General features: G+C 41.1%; 1 protein-coding gene across 1 annotated transcript in view; it reads right to left on the bottom strand.

The window, feature by feature from the left end:
• Positions 1-19359, bottom strand: part of ESRRG (estrogen related receptor gamma) — a 273255-nt gene that overhangs the window by 13265 nt on the left and 240631 nt on the right. Inside the window, exon 6 of the mRNA XM_054997021.1 lies at positions 5764-6033. Within this exon, the coding sequence (XP_054852996.1) occupies positions 5764-6033 (270 nt within the window). The remainder of the gene's footprint in view (positions 1-5763; positions 6034-19359) is intronic.

The following is a 19359-nucleotide window of genomic DNA, read 5'->3' as shown; positions in this document are numbered from 1 at the left end:
TATAAGATTTACTTAGCATCTTTGAAGAAATGCAAGCTATATAGTAGGTATATATTGCTACTATTGTGATGCTACCAACTTAGCACTGGCACCTTCACATTTGATTTGTTTTACAAAGCAGGGGTTGTAAATGATGGAAAATGCCTCTTCCTTTCCTTCAGAAGAGTTAATTACCATTGTATATCTGCGTACTGATAGCGTGCAGCAAACTTTAACTTTTCTTAGCTCAAGATTTATTTTGGGAAGTTTTGCATGGAGGCCTTTTAGATTTAATAAAAAATAAAGATCTGTCTAAGTCTAAAAGGTTAATCTTTGTGCTCTGATACCAGAAGGATCACTGTTAATAAGGAAGAGTGAGGAGAGAAGAGTGAATAACTGCATTATTTGTTTCTTCCACCTGCGTACATGGGTTGGGATGGGGGTGGAGAATCCCTACTTTTTGTTGGCCAAGGACACTGTATTCCTCAACAGATGTTATACGTCCATGGGCGGGGGGGGGGGGGATCCTTTAACACTAAGCTTGCATGTCACCGGGTTGAGGTGACCCAATACCCATGACTACATTGTGAACAGGCTATCCCCTGGGGGTATCAGCTGACCTATGGCATCTGTGTTTATATAAAAATAAATGCTCTGTGGTTGCAGTGCTGACCTTTAATACCCTCTATGGCTTGAGACCAGCATACATGGACCACCTACTACCTTACTAACCTACTTGACTGCTACTATCATGTTCTGAGGGCCTGCTTCAGGTGCCCCTGTCTTCGGAGATTAGTCAGGTGGCAACTGTTAGATAAAATGTCAAATTGCGAAGCCTGGCAATAGCTACCAGAAATCAAAAGTAGCGGTGGTATCTCTCCCCCCTCCTCTCATAATCCACACAAGAACATTTCTTACTGAGCTTCAGGTAGGTAGCCATGTTGATCTGTGGCAGGATAAGAATCCAGGGGCACCTTCAAGACCAACAAGATTTTCAGTGTACAAGCTTTTGAGAGTCAAAGGTCCCTTCTTCAGAAATCAAGAGCTTTGACTCCCAAAAGCTCATATCCTGAAATCTTGTTGGTCTCTAAGGTATCACTGGACTCAAACCTTACCAGAAACTGAAGATTCACTAGATGGTTCTACCATAATTGCCTTCAGCAGAGGCTACTTCACAGATGCAGTAGTACAGCGCAAGCCTATTTTAAACACTTGATCAGAAGGTAAGAGGAAGAGCTTCTGCTTTGACCATCATGCTTGCTGAAGGACAGGGAGAACCGTTGCCCTGTTTTAGCAAATGATGAGATGGGCTAAGCTGTGATATATCTGCAAAATAGGTTGTAGCAATTGCCATGACTTCTAACAGGTTATATCAATAGCCTATATTGCCATCACAAGCCACTAAGCAGGTTTGATAGCATAAGATGATATTTTCTTCGTTGGTTGCAAGTAAAGAGCAAGATCCTCCTTGGACAGGCCTGCAGTCACCAGCCAGATGCAAGGTCACTGGAAATAGCATCCTTATCTATCAGTAGATGTGGTGGTCCTTATAGGGCTAGCCTTCTCTAACTTGCCTGTATTTCAGAAGGATGGAAGCAGGAGACAAAAAATATGTGGTCAATGTTTTCCAAATGTAGTAGTAGAAACTGGGTATGGTACCTGAATAGCAACAAAGAAAATAAAGATGAGGAAAGACAAAAAAATCGGATCCTATGAACCAGATCCTGCAAACTGGAAGTGGATCTTCTCCCATTTTCCCACATCAGTCCCCTCTGACCCACAAAATGGTGTTATCAAGGGCTAGGAAGATCTTATTTTTTAAAACAATCCACGTGGCATTCATTAAAAGATGCAATCAGCAAGGAAGATAGTGTGAAATGTCTCCTTTTCCTGCTAGAGAAATTTCTGTGGCTGAATAGAGAGGATAATTTCACCCAGTTTTCAGCCTTCAAACGCTTGGTGATTTTGACTCACAAAGTTGGGCAGTCATACCAAAGCACCTTGATCTTTTTACCACTCAGAAAGCTTACCGGAAGAGGAAACAGCTGTGTTGCCCTGCTATGTGCTGCACTTGGGTATCATTAATGCAGCTGATCAGTACTGAGGCTTGCTGATTCAGTGGCTATACAAGACGTAAGGAATCATTGTCCCTACACAACCTCAAACTCTGTCCTGGTTCATGGGCCTGAAGTAAGGACTGAAGGGACCAAGCTGCTGCTTCTTGCCTCATTACTCTGCAAACTTACACCTAACCATCCTGTAACTCTCTGCCTCTGTTGTCTTTGTCAGTGTGCCTGTCCAGAATTCAGTTGAGATGACAGAACTTTTAGGTTAAAATCTTCTCCCCTTTAGATCACTTTAAACCTGCCAGTTTAAACCTGAGAGCCAGTTTGGTGTAGTGGTTAAGAGCAGCGCAACTCTTATCTAGAGAAGCAGGTTTGATTTCCCACTTGTAGCCAGCTAGGTGGCCTTGGGTCAGTCACAGCTCTTCCAGAGCTCTCTCAGCCTCACCCACTTCACAGGGTGATTGTTGTGGGGATAATAATAACATACTTTGTAAACTGCTCTGAGTGGGCGTTGAGTTGTCCTGAAGGGTGGTATATAAATCTATTATTATTATTATTATTATTATTATTATTATTATTATTATTATTATTATTATGCTATTAGTGCTTTTTAAATTTTCAGCTTTCTAAGGTATTTTGTCCATAGAAATTTTCTGTTTGTACAGTTACAACCAGCTTTTTAAGGATATTTTAAAGAAAATATTTAGCATCATTTTTTCTTTGTGAATAAACAAAGAACTCATTGGTGCCAAATTGTTTCCTCTGCTGGTGTTAAGGCATTTTGTTTTTCTTCCAGAACACCACACCAAGATCCTATATTATATAGCCAAACTTATTTGCCAATATTTTGGAGATTATCCAAGTGCAACAACTGTCACTTTTGAAAGAAGAATTAACAACAATGGTGGTTTACTCTTGATAATTTATGTCTATTTACTGCTTTCCAAGTCAAGAGTATCCAAAGCCACTTAGAGTCTCTCTATATGAGACATCTTATACAGGAACACTCAAGTGTAGAAAGATGCAATGTTAGCTGGGAAGCATAGCTTAAAGGGGACATGAAATTGACAGAGCCGTCTGGGAGGCAAAGAGGAAACTAAGAAACCCTCTGAGGAAGTGATCTTTGCTGGCTCCGTAGAGAGGTGAAATTGACAGAGTTTTCAGCTTTTGTCTTTTTAAATTACACTTCCATCTCCCTACATTTGACTGTTCTTATGTAAGATGGCTCATGTAGAGAGACTCTTAGATAAAAATGTAAAGCCAAACATAAAAGCTGACTTAGTGGAGTTGATGAGAACATTTTTGTGAATGGAGCAGAGTCTAGGCATGATGGAGGCATGTCTAGCTGCTGCCTCACCTTTCTCTGATGGCCTCAGTAAAGGCAGCTGGAGGGAGGGGGACTCAGGTAGTGTGGTGACTCTTTTTTAATCAGAGACAAAAATCTATCTACTAAGAAGCAGAGAAGGGAGTTGCTACAATTTCAGATCTTAATACTGGGATTTGGGACATACTGGAAAAGCATCTCATACCCAGCTCCCAATATCCATGCAGGCTGCTTTCTACAAGTCTTCAAAAGCCAGGGATGGGCAGCTGCATCTTGTGCATCTCCTGGGCTTTACTTTCCAGTGAGGAACTTACAGGGGCTAATGAATTGCTTTTCATCTGACCTTGGAGAAGGAGGTGCCAACAAAGACTTAGGGTTGGAGACAAAAGACTTGAATACATCTGAATCTTTTTCTCTAGATCTGAGCTGCCTTTCCACTTTGTAGAAACCTAACAATTCTCTGTTTCAAAGACTGGACTGACTGGAGTTATATTACCTGTGTTAATCTGCCCACATTAATATAGACAAATCCAGTGTGTTTACATAGGGAGGCGGGAGGCACTAAAGTTACCATTAAATCAGTTACTGATTTAGAGCACAAAAGAGCATTAATTATTATTGAATCAAGCCAGATGTTTATGCTAAGCTGATAATTTCAATGAATGTCATATTAAATCTCTGCAGGTCAGACTGAAATAATGTCTCTATCACCTCCAAATATACAGATGTAAGCTGCTTTAGAAAATGTTTTTTAAAAACTGTTTTTATATAATTTGTACCTGATTTCTAGCTTTGAAAATATCTAACTTTATCAGTAACTATAAAATATTGTGACAATAATAAGGACATAATATGTTGGTCAATCGTTTTATCTTGGTTAAAGCTAAATTCTACTTGTCACAAATATTATCTTGTAAACAAAAGAAGAATTTGTTTCAGCCATCAGACTTATAATATACTTATAACTCATAATATACTTATAAAACCTGCATTTGTCTATGTCAATAGGGGAAGAAATGTGTATATATATTAAAAGTGATGTTTTGTTTTGCTTTTGGGGGGGAAGAATTAAAGCCCCAATTAAAAATGTAAAATGCTAGATCCCATTATGAAGACAAATAGGAAAGTACAACTTCATTGTTGAAAACAATTTTCCTCCTATCAGTCTGAGGATTCATGCATCAATATTGTAGATGAACTGTTAATTACAAAATCAATTAAAAAATTATTTCTAAAAACAGTCACGCGTCCTGGCTCTCGGGGGGGCAATTTGGGCAGAAGGTCTCATCTCACTAGGACCGCGCCAAATCACAAGTCGTCATCCACAAGTAAGCAAAAGCAATCTGGTTTTTCATTTTTCAGCGCGGCTGAGCCCAGCCTGAGATTGATCGTCACATATGGCCCCAGAAAACAAACTGTCAATACCTTGAATGCTGCAGAATTTGAACAAATAGCCGTCCACCCATTCAAGCCACTCATTGCATCCCATTTAACAGATTTTATTGACAGTTTCCTTCTTGTAATTAAAGGGAAAACTACTGGCCAGCAACCAAGATAAAGTTCAAAGATAGGGTCAAAACAAAAGCAGATGGAGGGGCACGGTGTGACTGTCAATGGTACATAGCATCAGAGCATGTTATTGACACACAGGTATCTAATGATCGGCACGTCATTAAAGAGGGATCTATCATGAACTTTATGCAAATGCTAAAAGGGACTTAAGACCACAATAAAGCATTAGGGAGGCACAAAAGAAAAAACAACAAAGAACAAACGATTTTTACTTATCAGACAGTAGCTCACAGCACTTTTAAGTTCAAATGCAGAGAAGAATCCTCCCTTGATTTCTTAACCCCTTCTGAACAAGTAATATCTATCAGTTAAACGTCTACCATAAAAATCAAATTTCTATGGTGAAGAAGAAACCCTGTAAGATTAAACAGTGATTTGCTCCTTTCCCTGATAAAACCTGAGTTCACCTTACTTATTGAGTTCACTGTGTTTAGTAGCTAGATTGAAGTAGATCATATATTACATTTTGTCATGGTCCCATCCATTCTATTGGGGTTTAGTAAACTGATTAGACTTATCTGGATTATGAAATGGATTTAGCAAGGCAACATTTATGTTTATTGAAAAGCATCATTGCTTTTAATATATTCTACATTTCTGGCATCTTTTAACCAAATTAGAAACCTGTGCAGCAAATGGTTATAACCATAAAGATCTTCCCTTAATTTGAACTACCTTGTTTCTAGCTGTTCATCATCATCCCACAATAATATGATTAAAAATTACTTATTCCTAATGTCATGTTTAGAAATCATCATGCAGAAGGTATTAGGGGAAAGGGGGGGAAGGAAATGACATGAGCCATCATGCCAATCTGCCAACCTGAATTAGCAAGCGCGATAGCTTTGAGGGTGACAAACTCTTCCTTCTCCAGCTTCATGCTCTTGTATTTTTTTACCAGTTGCAGGATGGCATTGTTGAGGTCAAGAAGGCCTGCTAATTTGGACTGATCTTCATCCATAATATAATCTTCAGCGTAGACAAGCTCATCCTCAAAAGAAAGTGATCTGTATACAACTCCCAGAATCAAAATCTCCATCCAAGCACTCTGCAGAAGGCTCATCTGGTCAGCCAGCGATAAAGTGGAAAATCCTAAACCAGGAGGAAAAGTACACAGAAAAAATAATTAAAATGGTCCAGGGTCGTCATAATTCTGCACTGTAATGTTTCTTTTCTGCTTGTTGCTGTTATGTAAGTTATAAATCTGTATGTATGTACTGCACTCTTCTTGATCTCCAAATAACCACACAGATTTCATCAAGAACATCTAAATTATATGTCTTTTGTGTTAGTTTAATTCTGGGAAGGGGCTCTGATATCAGCATAAAAGGACCTACATTTTCCCTTATCGGGAATGGAAAAATAGGTATGGTGGCATCTAGGAAGATACTGAAATCATTTTGAATCAATGACGTTTAAACTTGCACTTTGACAATATTCATCGTAGCTAGTAAAAGAAACAGAAGTGGTGTCAGGGTCTATTTTGGAAATGGGGTGTGTGTGGGGGGGGGATTTTGAAAGAAAAAAGAACGAAAGCATTTTCACAGGAGACGAGTCAGTACCTTAATAGAATTAAGGTGATGATCACAACAAGCCAGGCGCTTTTTGAACTTCAACCTCAGCAGAAACTGAAGCAAGACCTACCCTCTTCAGAAAAGACACTAATTACTTCTGTAATGGCTTCTGCATGTACTGCAGTTGCTGAAATAACAGGATGGCACATTAAAGTGCCAAGTGAATAGTAATCACACCATCATTTTTGAGAGAGTGAGAGAGAGTGAAAATTTAATAATGCTCCTTAATGAATTTAAGTTTTGCTTTTGTTCCCCTCCCCTTCCTTCCTAATAGGATCACTAAGGGCAAACATTTTCTCTGTCATACCTTTTCAGGCTCCTGTTTACAGTAGCTGTTAATTTATTATCACCAACTGCTAATATTGCCCAATTACGTAAGATGCCATAGAACACTGTGAGAAGAAGCAGTGATTTCCTGGCCTGTCGGTGAAACATAGTGGTTTGCCAGTTGGCACCAGCAACCGCAAGCACTTAATAAAATCATCAAAGGGGATTAGTCAAGCTTTTCTTAAGGGGGTCTTAAAGACAAGGCTCAAGCTTTCAGTTAGTTGTTTATGGAGCTGCTTACATATGCTTTGACAAGGATCCTGCAGGAAGAAGAGTCTGCTTTTGCTGCTCCTTTAGCATTAAATACATGGCCCTCCTCTCTGGAAGGCCCCAGCCTTACAACAGAATAATGTGAAAGGAAAAAAGCACCACCACTTTTGGCATCCACTTAGATTCAAACTACTGTACCACTTCGAATCAAGCCTACTAAGAGCAAACAAAATTTAAAAGAGGAATACTTCCATGTCTCAACTTTTTTGTTATTTCTTTATTATTTTAATATACAGTTCCTGTGCCCTGGGGTTGGGTATTTTAATTCCTTCAAAACAAGACTGACATAATTTTCAGATAGCAAAAAAAAAAAAAAAAGTGACACTGGGCATCTTAACAACCCTCACTGGAAATGGAAGGAAATGGAACAGAAATAATAATTTGAAAGGGTCTAAAGAGGAATGCATATTTTCAATTAGCTCCAGCATTTCTGTCCTTTTCCCCTCTCAAGAACCAGTTTTTCTGCTACAGCAGATGGACCGAGAATGTAGCCTGCAGCAGTGTCCTGTGACGGCCCCAGTCTCCCTCCCAGACACTGCTGTTAGTAAATAGATTTACACATTCTCCAATCTCCACACATCTTTCTGCCGAATAATTAAAAGCAGGATGATTAGTTTATTGAGTGGAAGGAGGAACTTTTTTATTGAGGTCCGTCCACGATTTTTATCAGGGCCAGCACTTTTACGGTTGTCATGAGGGTGCAGGCATCCAATTTTTCTTATCTGCCTGATTAATACAAACGCTGTTTCAGGACGCATTAATTAACAGATACAAATCTACGTTCTCATGGAAGGATCAATACAGAGAAGAAAAGAGGCATCAATGTGAATTTAGTGCTGATGATGGAGAAGGCACTCTATTGACATTTACGTGCACGGAAACTTTAAAGTTGCAGTACAGCCCCTTTGTCCCTACGATTTACAAAGTAACAATTTTTAACTATAACAATGATTCCCACACTTCTGAGGTGCCTAATTAAGCAAAAGGCAATAAAATCCCTCTTGATCACAAAAGAAGTTTAATTTGCAATCACTGTCTTTTCTGTTTCCCCTCAGAAGGCTCCTAACTTCCTCTTTTTATCTGCACATTTTTTATGTGCCATTTTTTAAAAATAAATAAATAAATTACAGTATGGTACAGTAGAGTGTGATAACACAATAACAGGAGACAACGAAGAGAAACATTCCAAAGCAGGTACCATAATATATATTTACATGGGATGCATACTATATATGTGTAAGGGATATTGTTCTCTGGGTTCTCCACAATACTTCAGTTCCATAGATTTTTACAGAATAGTTTCATTCTCCCACCCCCCACATACCTGAGTACGAGTAAAGCATATAGATGATAAATTTTGAACTTATCCTTGGTGTGTGGGTGGAGCAAACCTTTCCTTCTTTAGAACTTTATTTTGACAACTATATTCACAAAGCATTTTCTGGTATCCATTCCATACACAGAAAAGGACAAAAGGCAGAATACTTAAGTTTTACCTGAAAAGCTAATCATGTTCCTTGTGCAGTATGATTATTTTGCTCTGGACATTCAGCACAGCCATCAACAATAGAGCTAAGGGAGACAGGCAGCTGATTATTGAAGCAAGAAAAATAATAATGTAACTGTATATGAAAGGGTCACAGTGTTTGATGTCTAGTTTGCAACTGCCTAAAACTTGGAATGCTAAAGTATTTCTGGTAATTCAGAGAGCCCCATAGACTGTCCACACAGTCACATAACCAAATCTAAGTATTCATAAAACTGGCTATGCTTTCTTGAAGACATTAGTCATAATAATAAACTATTTTAATTTGTTGCTCTGGGAAAAGGTGGGGGAAATATTCAAATTTTCATTTTGGTTTTTTTTGTCAGATACAAGGGCAACATTTTGAAAACTCAGACTGTCTATACAAATGTATTTCCTGCTATATTGGCTAGTGAATGTTTTCTGTCTACTTGCTCAAGATCTAGAAGATGTTGCCTTGCCAAGTGCACACCTAAACTTTTGTGTTCTGTATTACATGGAATCTTGATCCTTGGCATTTGACAGGTCATACTTTTAAATGTTCAACTATATCATGGCTTTTAAAAATACACTCCAATATACTGGGGGGGGGGGTGCATGTTTTTTTCCCTCCAGCACTGTCCAATTCCATGCGTACTGGTGACATCTTTGATCTCTCTACATATCCCTCTGCATGTCAGTGCCATTTAATGTATCCCAGGCATTTTGCTGGCAGAATGACTCCGTCCCTTGACCTGCAGTTAAATAGCATGTTTATCTGTGAGACAGTGTGCTCCAAATAAACCAGAGGACAGTTTAGAATCACATCATTTGGAAGGACTGAAAAGCTTCTCAAGAGTCTGGTACCTTGGAGGTAATAGGCTCGAAGGAAGCATGTTCTGTGCCAACCCTCCTGCCATCTTCTACTTGAAGCTCATGTGCTTGACAATGATGCCATGGGCACTTGTCAAGACTTTCCGTCCCCCTCCCTTGGCTTACTTTCTCTTTTTTTCTTTTTGCCTGGCAAACTGATGCACTTTGCAGCCAGCTTACAAAAAAGGCTAAGCATTTGAAAGTGTGAAGGGCAAAAAATATCTGACGGCTAGTCTTCAAAAATACACTTTCACTTCACAAAGCATAAATGTTTGTTTCCTGAGTCCAGTGCTGACAGAAGTAGGCTGCAGTGCAGGCATAAGAACTTAACCCCTGCGAGGCATTCTCCTCTGCGCCATGTCCATGTTGTTGAATGCAAGGCATTGTAAATCTATCTAGTTTCTTGCACTAGTGATAAACATTGTTATGACTTTGCTGGTTACTCCCCCCTAACACTTATTTTTACTCCTACGCTGAGTGCAATGTCTCACTCACTGCAGAGATTTCTGAACAGGCTGTACCGTACTCTGCAATTAGAATTATGCCTTAACAATACATGCACACACCACTAACTATGCATTGAGAAGAAGATGGCTGAGATTCTGAATAGTTTACCTAATTCCCTCCCACCCCCCCTGCCATTTATCCAGAAAACTAATGCTCATGCAAAGTGAGGAACAGAGCTCGTGGTGTTTTGCTGCCAACTAGAAATTCGGTGGTATCTATTCAAGTGAAATGTGTTCTAAGCTACAGGTTTCCTTGCACACACAACAATCTCTTAAGCAAGCCAATGTAGACACCATTGCTTTGGCAGCTATTTTAGACATAATGCACATTGCCATGCTAAGCAGCCTAAATTGTTTACAATCCCAAAGATGTTTTTCTCTAGTTCACTTGGGAAGGCTTCATTGATGCTAAGGGCACATCTGTGGTTCATCTAAAATGCCCTCAGAACACGTTTTTGTTATGCTGTTACTAGATAGCTGGCAAAGTTTTTGTCAGGAACCTTGGATGGTTTGCCAGCTACTGCTTGCACTTCCAGTTCCCCCACAGGCACAGCTTGTCTCCGTCTGGGGTCTGGTACTCCATGAACGGTTGCAGACAGACCCACTTTTCTATTTGTTACTATTGTGAATAACATATGCTACTAGTTTCTAGCATGTAATATTCAAAGCCTCATGCATGCAAAGGTTTCTAGTTCTTTTGTATGAAAGAAAATTCTCCATGTGGGTATATGGAGTTTGCATTGTATACACCATGCAGTTTCCCCTGGACATAAAGTAGAGGTAGAGCGACGTCAGTTAGGATGAGGTAGGTTAAGCTGAGGAAGCGTGACTGACCTAAGGTCACCCAGCAGTGGAGTTATGAATGTGGGTCTCCCAGACCCAAGTTTAGCACTCTATCTACTACACCATGCTGGCTGTGCTTCCTCTTCTTGAGACTGCGCTTGATGAAGAAATGATGAAGGATATCTCTACCCAAACCAAGGTCATGAGGAACCTGTGATTTGTCTCATAGAATCATAGAATCATAGAGTTGGAAGGGGCCATACAGACCATCTAGTCCAACCCCCTGCCCAGTGCAGGATCAGCCTAAAGCATCTCTGACAGGTATTCATCCAGCCTCTTCTTGAAAACTGCCAGTGAAGGGGAGCTCACCACCTCCCTAGGCAGCTGATTCCACTTTTGAACTACTCTGACCGTGAAAAAGTTTTTCCTAATATCCAGCCAGTACCTTTGTGCATGTAGTTTTAGCCCATTGCTTCGCGTCCTACCCTCTGCTGCCAACTGGAACAGCTCTTTGCCCTCCTCCAAATGACAGCCTTTCAGATACTTAAAGAGAGCAATCATGTCCCCCCTCAACCTCCTCTTCTCCAAACTAAACATTCCCAAGGCCCTCAGCCTTTCCTTGTAGGGCTCAGTCTCCAGACCCCTGATCATTCTTGTCGCTCTCCTCTGTACCCTCTCGATTTTGTCCACATCCATTTTGAAGTGAGGCCTCCAGAACTGCACACAATACTCCAGGTGTGGCCTGACCAAGGCAGTATAGAGAGGGGCTATGACCTCCTGTGATTTCGACGCTATGGCCCCTTTGATACAACCCAGGACTGAATTAGCCTTTTTTGCCACCGCATCACACTGACTGCTCATATTCAGTTTACAGTCCACTCTTACCCCAAGATCCCTTTCACATATACTACTGCCCAGAAGTGTATCCCCCATCCAGTATTTGTGCTTCCCATTTTTGTGGCCCAGATGTAATACTGTGCACTTGTCTTTGTTGAATTGCATCCTATTCACAGCTGCCCACTTCTCCAGAGTATTCAGGTCTTGTTGAATTTTAATTCTATCTTCTTGGGTGTTTGCTACCCCTCCCAATTTGGTATCATCAGCAAATTTAATGAGCAGCCCTTCCACTCCTTCATCCAGATCATTGATAAAAATATTGAAAAGTACCGGGCCCAAAACCGAGCCCTGCGGCACCCCACTGGACACCTCCCTCCAATCTGATGAAACGCCGCTGACAACCACTCTTTGAGTGCGGTCCTCCAACCAGTTCCCTGTCCACCGAACTGTCCTATAGTCTACTCCACAGTCTTCCAGTTTGCCCATCAGAATGTCATGGGGGACCTTATCAAAAGCTTTACTGAAATCCAGATAAGTCACGTCAACAGAGTTCCCCCGATCCAGTAAGCTGGTCACTCGATCAAAGAAAGAAACCAGGTTGGTCTCCATCCTCCTCCCTCTTTTTATGGCCTCCTTTGAAATGAGCCAGCCATTATAGTACAGTAAGGCTATCCTGTAATGAGGAAACATCTAGAAATAGCCACTTGCAGATATTCTCGCAATGGGAATGTGAGAAGAGGGGGGTCACTCAGGAATCTGTACTGGGACCAGTGTTTACAATTTGTTTATAAATGAGCTGGAGTTAGGGGTGAATAGTGAGGTGGCCAAGTTTGCTGATAACACCAAATTACTTAAACAAAAATGGATTGCAAAGAGCTCCAAAAAGATCCCTCCAAACTGTGGGAATGTGCATTAAAACAGCAAATAAGCAAGCAATGATTCAATGTGAGCAAGTGTCAAGTGATGCATATTGGGGCTAAAAATCCCAATTTCACATATACACTAATGAGAACTGAGCTGGCAGCAGCAGACCAAAAAAGGGATCTTGGGGTGGCAGTGGATAGCTCAATGAAAATGTCAACCTAGTGTGTGGCTACTTTGAAAAAGGCAAATTCTGTGCTTGCCATAATTGCCATAATTAGAAAAGGAATAGAGAATAAAGCTGCTACTATTATACTGCCCTTATACAAATCAATACTTCACTTGGAATACCACATGCAGTTCTGGTCACTACACCTGAAAAGGACATGGTAGAGCTTGAAAAGGTGCAGAAAAGAGCAATCAAAAAGATTGGTGGACGGGGTAGAGTTTAGGGCTGTTTAGCTTAGAAAAAAAGAAGAGTAAAGGGAGACATGATAGAAGTCTATAAAATTACACATAGTGTGGAAAGAGTGGACAGGGAGAAACTTTTCTCCCTCTCTCATAATACTACAACCTGGAATCATCCACTGAAGCTGAAGGGTCAGAGATTCAGGACAGGCAAAAGGAAGTGCTTCTTGACACTGCATAGTTACATTGTAGAATTCACTTCCACAGGATGTGGAGATGTCCACCAACTTGGAAGGTTTTAAAAGAGGAGTGGACAAGGGTCCTTTCTGCATGGTACACTTTAAGCCGGTGCTTCTGAGTATTTATGCTGATCTGTGCTGAATTAGCTTGGGGTCCACAGATTCTGCACTGCACAACACCATGGCAATCTAGCAATTGCTTTTTTATTCCAGATGTGTTGAGATGTGTCTGTTTGCAGACACCTTTTGTGGGGGCTGCAGCTAATGTTGCTTTTTAAACATAATTCCGTGCATGTATCGTAAAGTCACAGTGTTGAAGCCCTGTGTGCCCACCAGTCTCGTGCCTACCTTTTTTTTTTTAGAATTCTAGAGAGGCAATTGGCAGCAGAGTTTTGTGGAGAACCTACAAACTGCTTTTTGCAAATTGCATCCATTGCAGTTCTTTGTGATTGCTCTGGTGTGGTTTAAATTGAATGCTTGGTGCAAAACAGTGCCTCTCTGCCAGATCAAAATGTTTAAATGTTGCTGCCCAAATAATATAGTGTTCTCATTGGCCTCCTCACAGTACATGACCATCTACTAATATGGGGAAGGTGGATTCTTGAGATGAGCCTCCCCTCCCACTTTCCAAATCACCATGATCATGAGTCCCATTTAAAAAGAAAAGAAGTTAAAAAAGTAAACCCAAGAAATGATCAGTAGGGAATGTGGATCACCATCAGGGAACAGTATAGACATTGCTTAAAGGGCTAGAATAAACAACATATCAATGTTGTGACTCTCCCTTAATTTAAAAGGGAAGGTTGGTTGCTTGGGATTTGGTCAGGCTTCTCCTAACACCAAAGAGTCAGTGAGATAAGAAAAATGTAATTTGTGGGCACAATTTGCAAGGTTATGAATTTGCAGTCTTGATTTACAATACAGCCGTATGAGAAATAACATTGTAGCATTTTGACCCTCCCTTTAAAAAAAATAATAAAGAGGAAGGATGTGGAGAGCTAGGGAGGTGTTAGCAGTCATGCTAATAAGGGCAGTTTATGGATATGAAATATCATAAACCCCTTCCTCAATGTGCCATAAGCACAAAAACACTGCTCAGCCATGCAGAACAGATGCCAGCCTCCTGCCTGGAGGCTGGAAAGTAGCAATGGACACGAACAGGGAAAAAAAACAAACCGTGCAGTTTGTGGTTCGTTGCATTTCACGAACCAAAAACCACGAACTTTCACGAACCTGCCCTGGTTCGCGAACTGGTTCATTTGGTTCGTGAAAATGTCACATTCTGGTCAGCAAATTGTCACTTGCAGGTCAGCAGAAGGTCACTTCCGGGCCAGCAGAAGGCCACTTCCAGGTCAGCAAAAGGTCTACAGGAAGTCCATCCCCTGTTGCCTAGGAAACTGATTGATCGGCGCCAAGCTGTCTGCAGTGACGAACCAAAAAAATGAACCAAACGGACCAGCCTAAAGTTCATGGTGGTTTGTCAGAAATGGGCTCTGACAAACTGCTAGTTCGTCATGAACTTTGGTTCATATTTTGCTTTGTGCCCATCTCTACTGGAAAGTTACCAGAATGTAGGCTGATTGACTAGCTGCCCCTACACTCCAGAGAGCAGAAGAGATAGCTTTCTGCGATACCTCCCTGCCTAATCCCATCAACATCTTTCTCCACCACTTATCTAATCAAGTGCTAGTCAACAAATCTGATAGCCTCCCTATCTGATAGTTACCAGGTCATCAAGCAATATTTTTACCTATAGTACAACCCTGATAGTCAGATCACACTTTTCCCAACTTATTGCCTCACCTCCAAAGACAGTAATTAAACTATTGTTTTGGGGCAGAAATGACAGTTTTGCTCCAGGATACCCTTTGCTCTATAATTGGGCCGTCCTGCCATGTGCTCAGTGTGTGTGTGTTCTGAACCCATGCATGCACCCTCAAATATATCTGAGCCCTCCCCATTTCTCTCTGTGAAGCACTGGTCATCTTTACTGCTGCCTCCATGGAAGCTTCCTCTTCAAGACTGGTAACTATAGCCCTCCCTGAAACTGCTTTCCCAGTTCCTCACTGTTTTCTTAGTTAGCTTTGTGTGTATGCTGTGTGTGATTTTCTGTATGGTTGCCTTTTATTTCTTTGTTAATAAAACAGAGAAATAAAACAGGCAGGTACCCTGTTGAACACCCACCTGTTTACTGTTTACTTACTCTAACCTGCTTGTGGGCTTCCTAAAGGCAGCTGGTCAGCCACTGTGAGACTAGAGTGCTGGACTAGATGGACCTTAGGTATGATACAGCATGGCTCTTGAAATAAGAACTGCTTCCAAAATTGTTGATATTTTGTTTTGCCCCATTTTTTAGAATGACCCTTAAGCCTGGAGGACATATACATCTATACAATACTATCCTTTTGGAATGTGCCTAATTGGATGTTACATACATAAGAATATAATAAACTGTGGAAAATTGAAAAGCCTTCAACTTCTTTCTTATGCATGCTCTTGATGTTAAATTAGACACATGCATGCCCTGTCCTATGAACAGGATAGATGTGAACAAATGTAGCTGCCCCCCTCTTGTCTTGCTGTCTACATGATAACATAAAATAAAACAAAAGAGAATGTTGAGGTTTATTCTAATTATACTGACCCAATGTGACATGCAGTGAGAATGGCAGTAGGCTTGTAATTTCCTACGTCACACTATTAGATTTGACCTCATGAGATCAATTGAGTTGAGTAAATAGTACATTACAGAAAATAATTTTGTTTCTTTTACGGTTTATGTACAATCGATGGTTTGCCAATTTGCTTATTGCTTACCAGTCATGTGTAGGGATGCCAGGCCCCTTGTGGTCAGAGGGGGTGAAAGGGGAAAGGCAGCCTGGCAGCCCCAGAGCACATGACAAAATGGCATGTATGCACACTCCAGAGGCCCCAATAACCAGCAGCTATGGGGTCTCAGCAGGGTCAAATCAGCTCCAAACATTATGAAAACGCTATGTTTGGGGCCAATTTGGCCACAAAGAGAATCCATTGCTTCCAGTTTTGCCCTGGAGTGATGTTAACAGAGAAACTCTGGAGCACAAACATGCAAAAAGCATGGATCAAGCCCCCCTGCCCCCACTTTCAATATAGGGGAGGGGCTGGGAACTTTAGCTCAGGTGTGGTTCACATCCACGCTGTTTTATTCTTTACTCTTTTTACTGGATCATATTTTTCTTTTGGCCTTGTATAGCAATGTAACAAATCAATATTCTGCTGTAGCATAGTGGTTAAGTAGCTGAGCTTTGAATCAGCACTCTGCTGGATCAAATCCCACTCCTGCCATAAGCACAACAGGTGGCCTTGGGTAAGCCATTCCTCTCGGCTCCAGCTCCCCAGCTATATTGTGGGGATAATGATAAAACTAACCTTGTTCACTGCTCTAAGTGGCGCACTAATCTGTCTAGAAAAGTGGTATGTAAGTGCAGTTGTTATTGTTGTTGTTGTTGTTATTTTAATTATCTGCCAACCTCATGCATTGGACAAAGTGTGCTATAGCCCACAAAACTTTATGCCATGATAAATACATTAGCCTTGAAGGTACCATAAGATGCTTTTTCATCTAACCTATGACACTGTTTATGGAAATGTCCTTGACACTGTATGGAAATGCCTATCCTTGTCCTTGCTACTGATTGTACTGATCTCACACTATGTAATCCGCCTTGAGTCTCAGTGAGAAAGGTGGACTATAAATGACATAAATAAAATTTTAAAAAATTGTTTCTTTGGCTATAAGATAGTAACTTGGCTATCAGTCTGGAATTTGCATCTATTGTTTCTCACTGGCCTCATTTGAAAGTATGACTTAGATCACAGGGTCAGGACGGTCCTGCTTTCAAAGACATGGGAAAAGTTTGTCGTTCAGGCATTGCATTCTAGATGCTGGAAGGAGTGGGGTGAGGGGAGCACATAAGCCTATGCTAAATCTTACCACAAACAATCTTTGGGGGCAAATCAACTGAAAATGCATAGCAATAACAAATATAGAAGAAGGGATACATATGAAAAGATGAATGGTTGGATGGTAGGCAGAAAGGCAAGCAGATACAGAGGCTTTAAAAAAAAAATCCTTGCACACAGGTAAAGAAAATGCAAAAGAAACTCCCTTCATCTGGTTGCAGGGCTAATAATGGTTTCTGAAAGCAGCTGTATCCCAATCATTTCCCCATGTTTTATTTAAATGCAATGCTTACATTTCTTTCATCTCTGTTTTATGCAGGTTCAAATAAAATATAAATGATTTGTTTATAAAAAGTACAGGAGAGCAAAAATCCCAACCATAAGCCAACCCCACTGACAGGATGGCAAGAGCCACAAAACCGGTTGAGGAACCCGGGGCTTTTATCACTGCCGTGTTACTTTCATGTCTCTGCAACAAGAGCAAAGAGATGGCACGGCCATACAAATGCACTCACACTGCATGTCCATCTCAATCCATTAAGAGCAACGGATTCTCAGTAAGCAAATATTCGCTTGTCAGAAGTATTTGCAACTCTGGATTCATTCAGCGGGACTAAGTGAGTGAGGTTCACAGCAATTTAAAAACAGCAAATTAGACATTTACAAACAGTGAAGATGCTGCTTGTCTAGCGTGACCTTTCACTCAGGCTGCACAAGAAGGTGTTAATGCAATTTAAATGCCAGTTAGAAATATTTCAGTCGTCTCCTTTACCTTCTTATCAAGCCTTATGTAACAATTCTAAAGAAGAACAATTTAAGCTTGTCATTTTTTTCAGAAGGCAGCCTCTATCTCTTAGTTAATCAACTGGCAACCCCAACTGGTATTGTCATTTAAAAATCAGAAGTCTTGTGTCCTAAAAAGAAATCTTGCCAGCTACTGGTTAGTTTTTATTTCCTGTTATAAATTTTGTAATCGGTCTTCTTTTTTTAAGCTCAACTAATGTAATATAAAAAGCAGTTTAGAAATGTAACACAAAAACAACATCCAGAGTAGGGTTGCCAGGTCTCCCTGCACTCCTGGCAGGAGGTGGGCCCTCCGTCACTTACCTTTTGGTTCTCTCCCCCAGGCCTAAGCAATGAAATCACTTCTGTGAAGTGATGTTATCATGCAGGCTGGGGCTGCCCCAGGAGCACTCCCGTGTTCCATGGGGTGCCTGATTTGGGTCCGATTCAGCCCAAAATGGGCCAAATTAGGCCTGGATTGAGCCAAAATTGTCCTGGAACAGGCCGCTGTGGCGCGGGGAGCAATCCCCCGTCTGGCAGGAGCCCAGTTTGAGCCATTTTGGGCGCAAATTGGGTCCAAAACTGCCTAGACCAAGCCTGAATCAGCCTGGAACAGCCTGCTGCTGCACAGGGGAGCACTGCCCCATGCTGCAGCAGCCAGATCCAGGCCAATTTGGGCCAAATCTGGGCCATTTCAGGCCCACAGAAACATGCCGCACTGCCTGGGAGCACGCCCGTGAGGCCCGTGCCTCCCCTGCCGGCCAGGTAAGTGGGGGCGCGGGGTTGATGGTGAGAGTGAGATGAGTGAGAGAGAGAGAGGGAGAGGGAGAGAGATTCCCTCCTTCTCCCCACCCATTTGTATACCACATTTTTTTCTTCAGGAGCACCTTCATTTCTGGCTATTATGAGATATAAGACAGAAAACATTCTTAGCTTGTGTTGTGTTTGAAGTTTAAACTTGATGTATCCGAAGGAGGCCCAATGGTGTCCATGGAAACATCCATCTGGTTTTCTAGTGCTCTCTTCCTGTTATTCTTTAGCAAATGGGTAATGGTAGGCATAACTGATTTGGGCTAAATTCCAGGGACCCACTATGCTCTAAACTCTGACATTATAGTCCTTATTTTACTCCTTTTAAAAGTCCCACTGGATTGTTCCAAAATCCAGATATGCTTGATATGGGAAAGGAATAAGTGCAAGGACAGTCATTTTTTCCTGGTGTTCTTACACTTCACAATGAAGACTCATTAATAGCTTGAATGTTACTAATGGTTCACATCCACGCTGTTTTATTCTTTACTCTTTTTACTGGATCATATTTTTCTTTTGGCCTTGTATAGCAATGTAACAAATCAATATTCTGCTGTAGCATAGTGGTTAAGTAGCTGAGCTTTGAATCAGCACTCTGCTGGATCAAATCCCACTCCTGCCATAAGCACAACAGGTGGCCTTGGGTAAGCCATTCCTCTCGGCTCCAGCTCCCCAGCTATATTGTGGGGATAATGATAAAA

The sequence above is a fragment of the Eublepharis macularius genome, chromosome 1 (genome assembly GCF_028583425.1).
Source record: "Eublepharis macularius isolate TG4126 chromosome 1, MPM_Emac_v1.0, whole genome shotgun sequence".
In the NCBI taxonomy this organism is placed as follows: Eukaryota; Metazoa; Chordata; class Lepidosauria; order Squamata; family Eublepharidae; genus Eublepharis; species Eublepharis macularius.
This window is presented reverse-complemented; position numbering and strand designations above follow the sequence as displayed.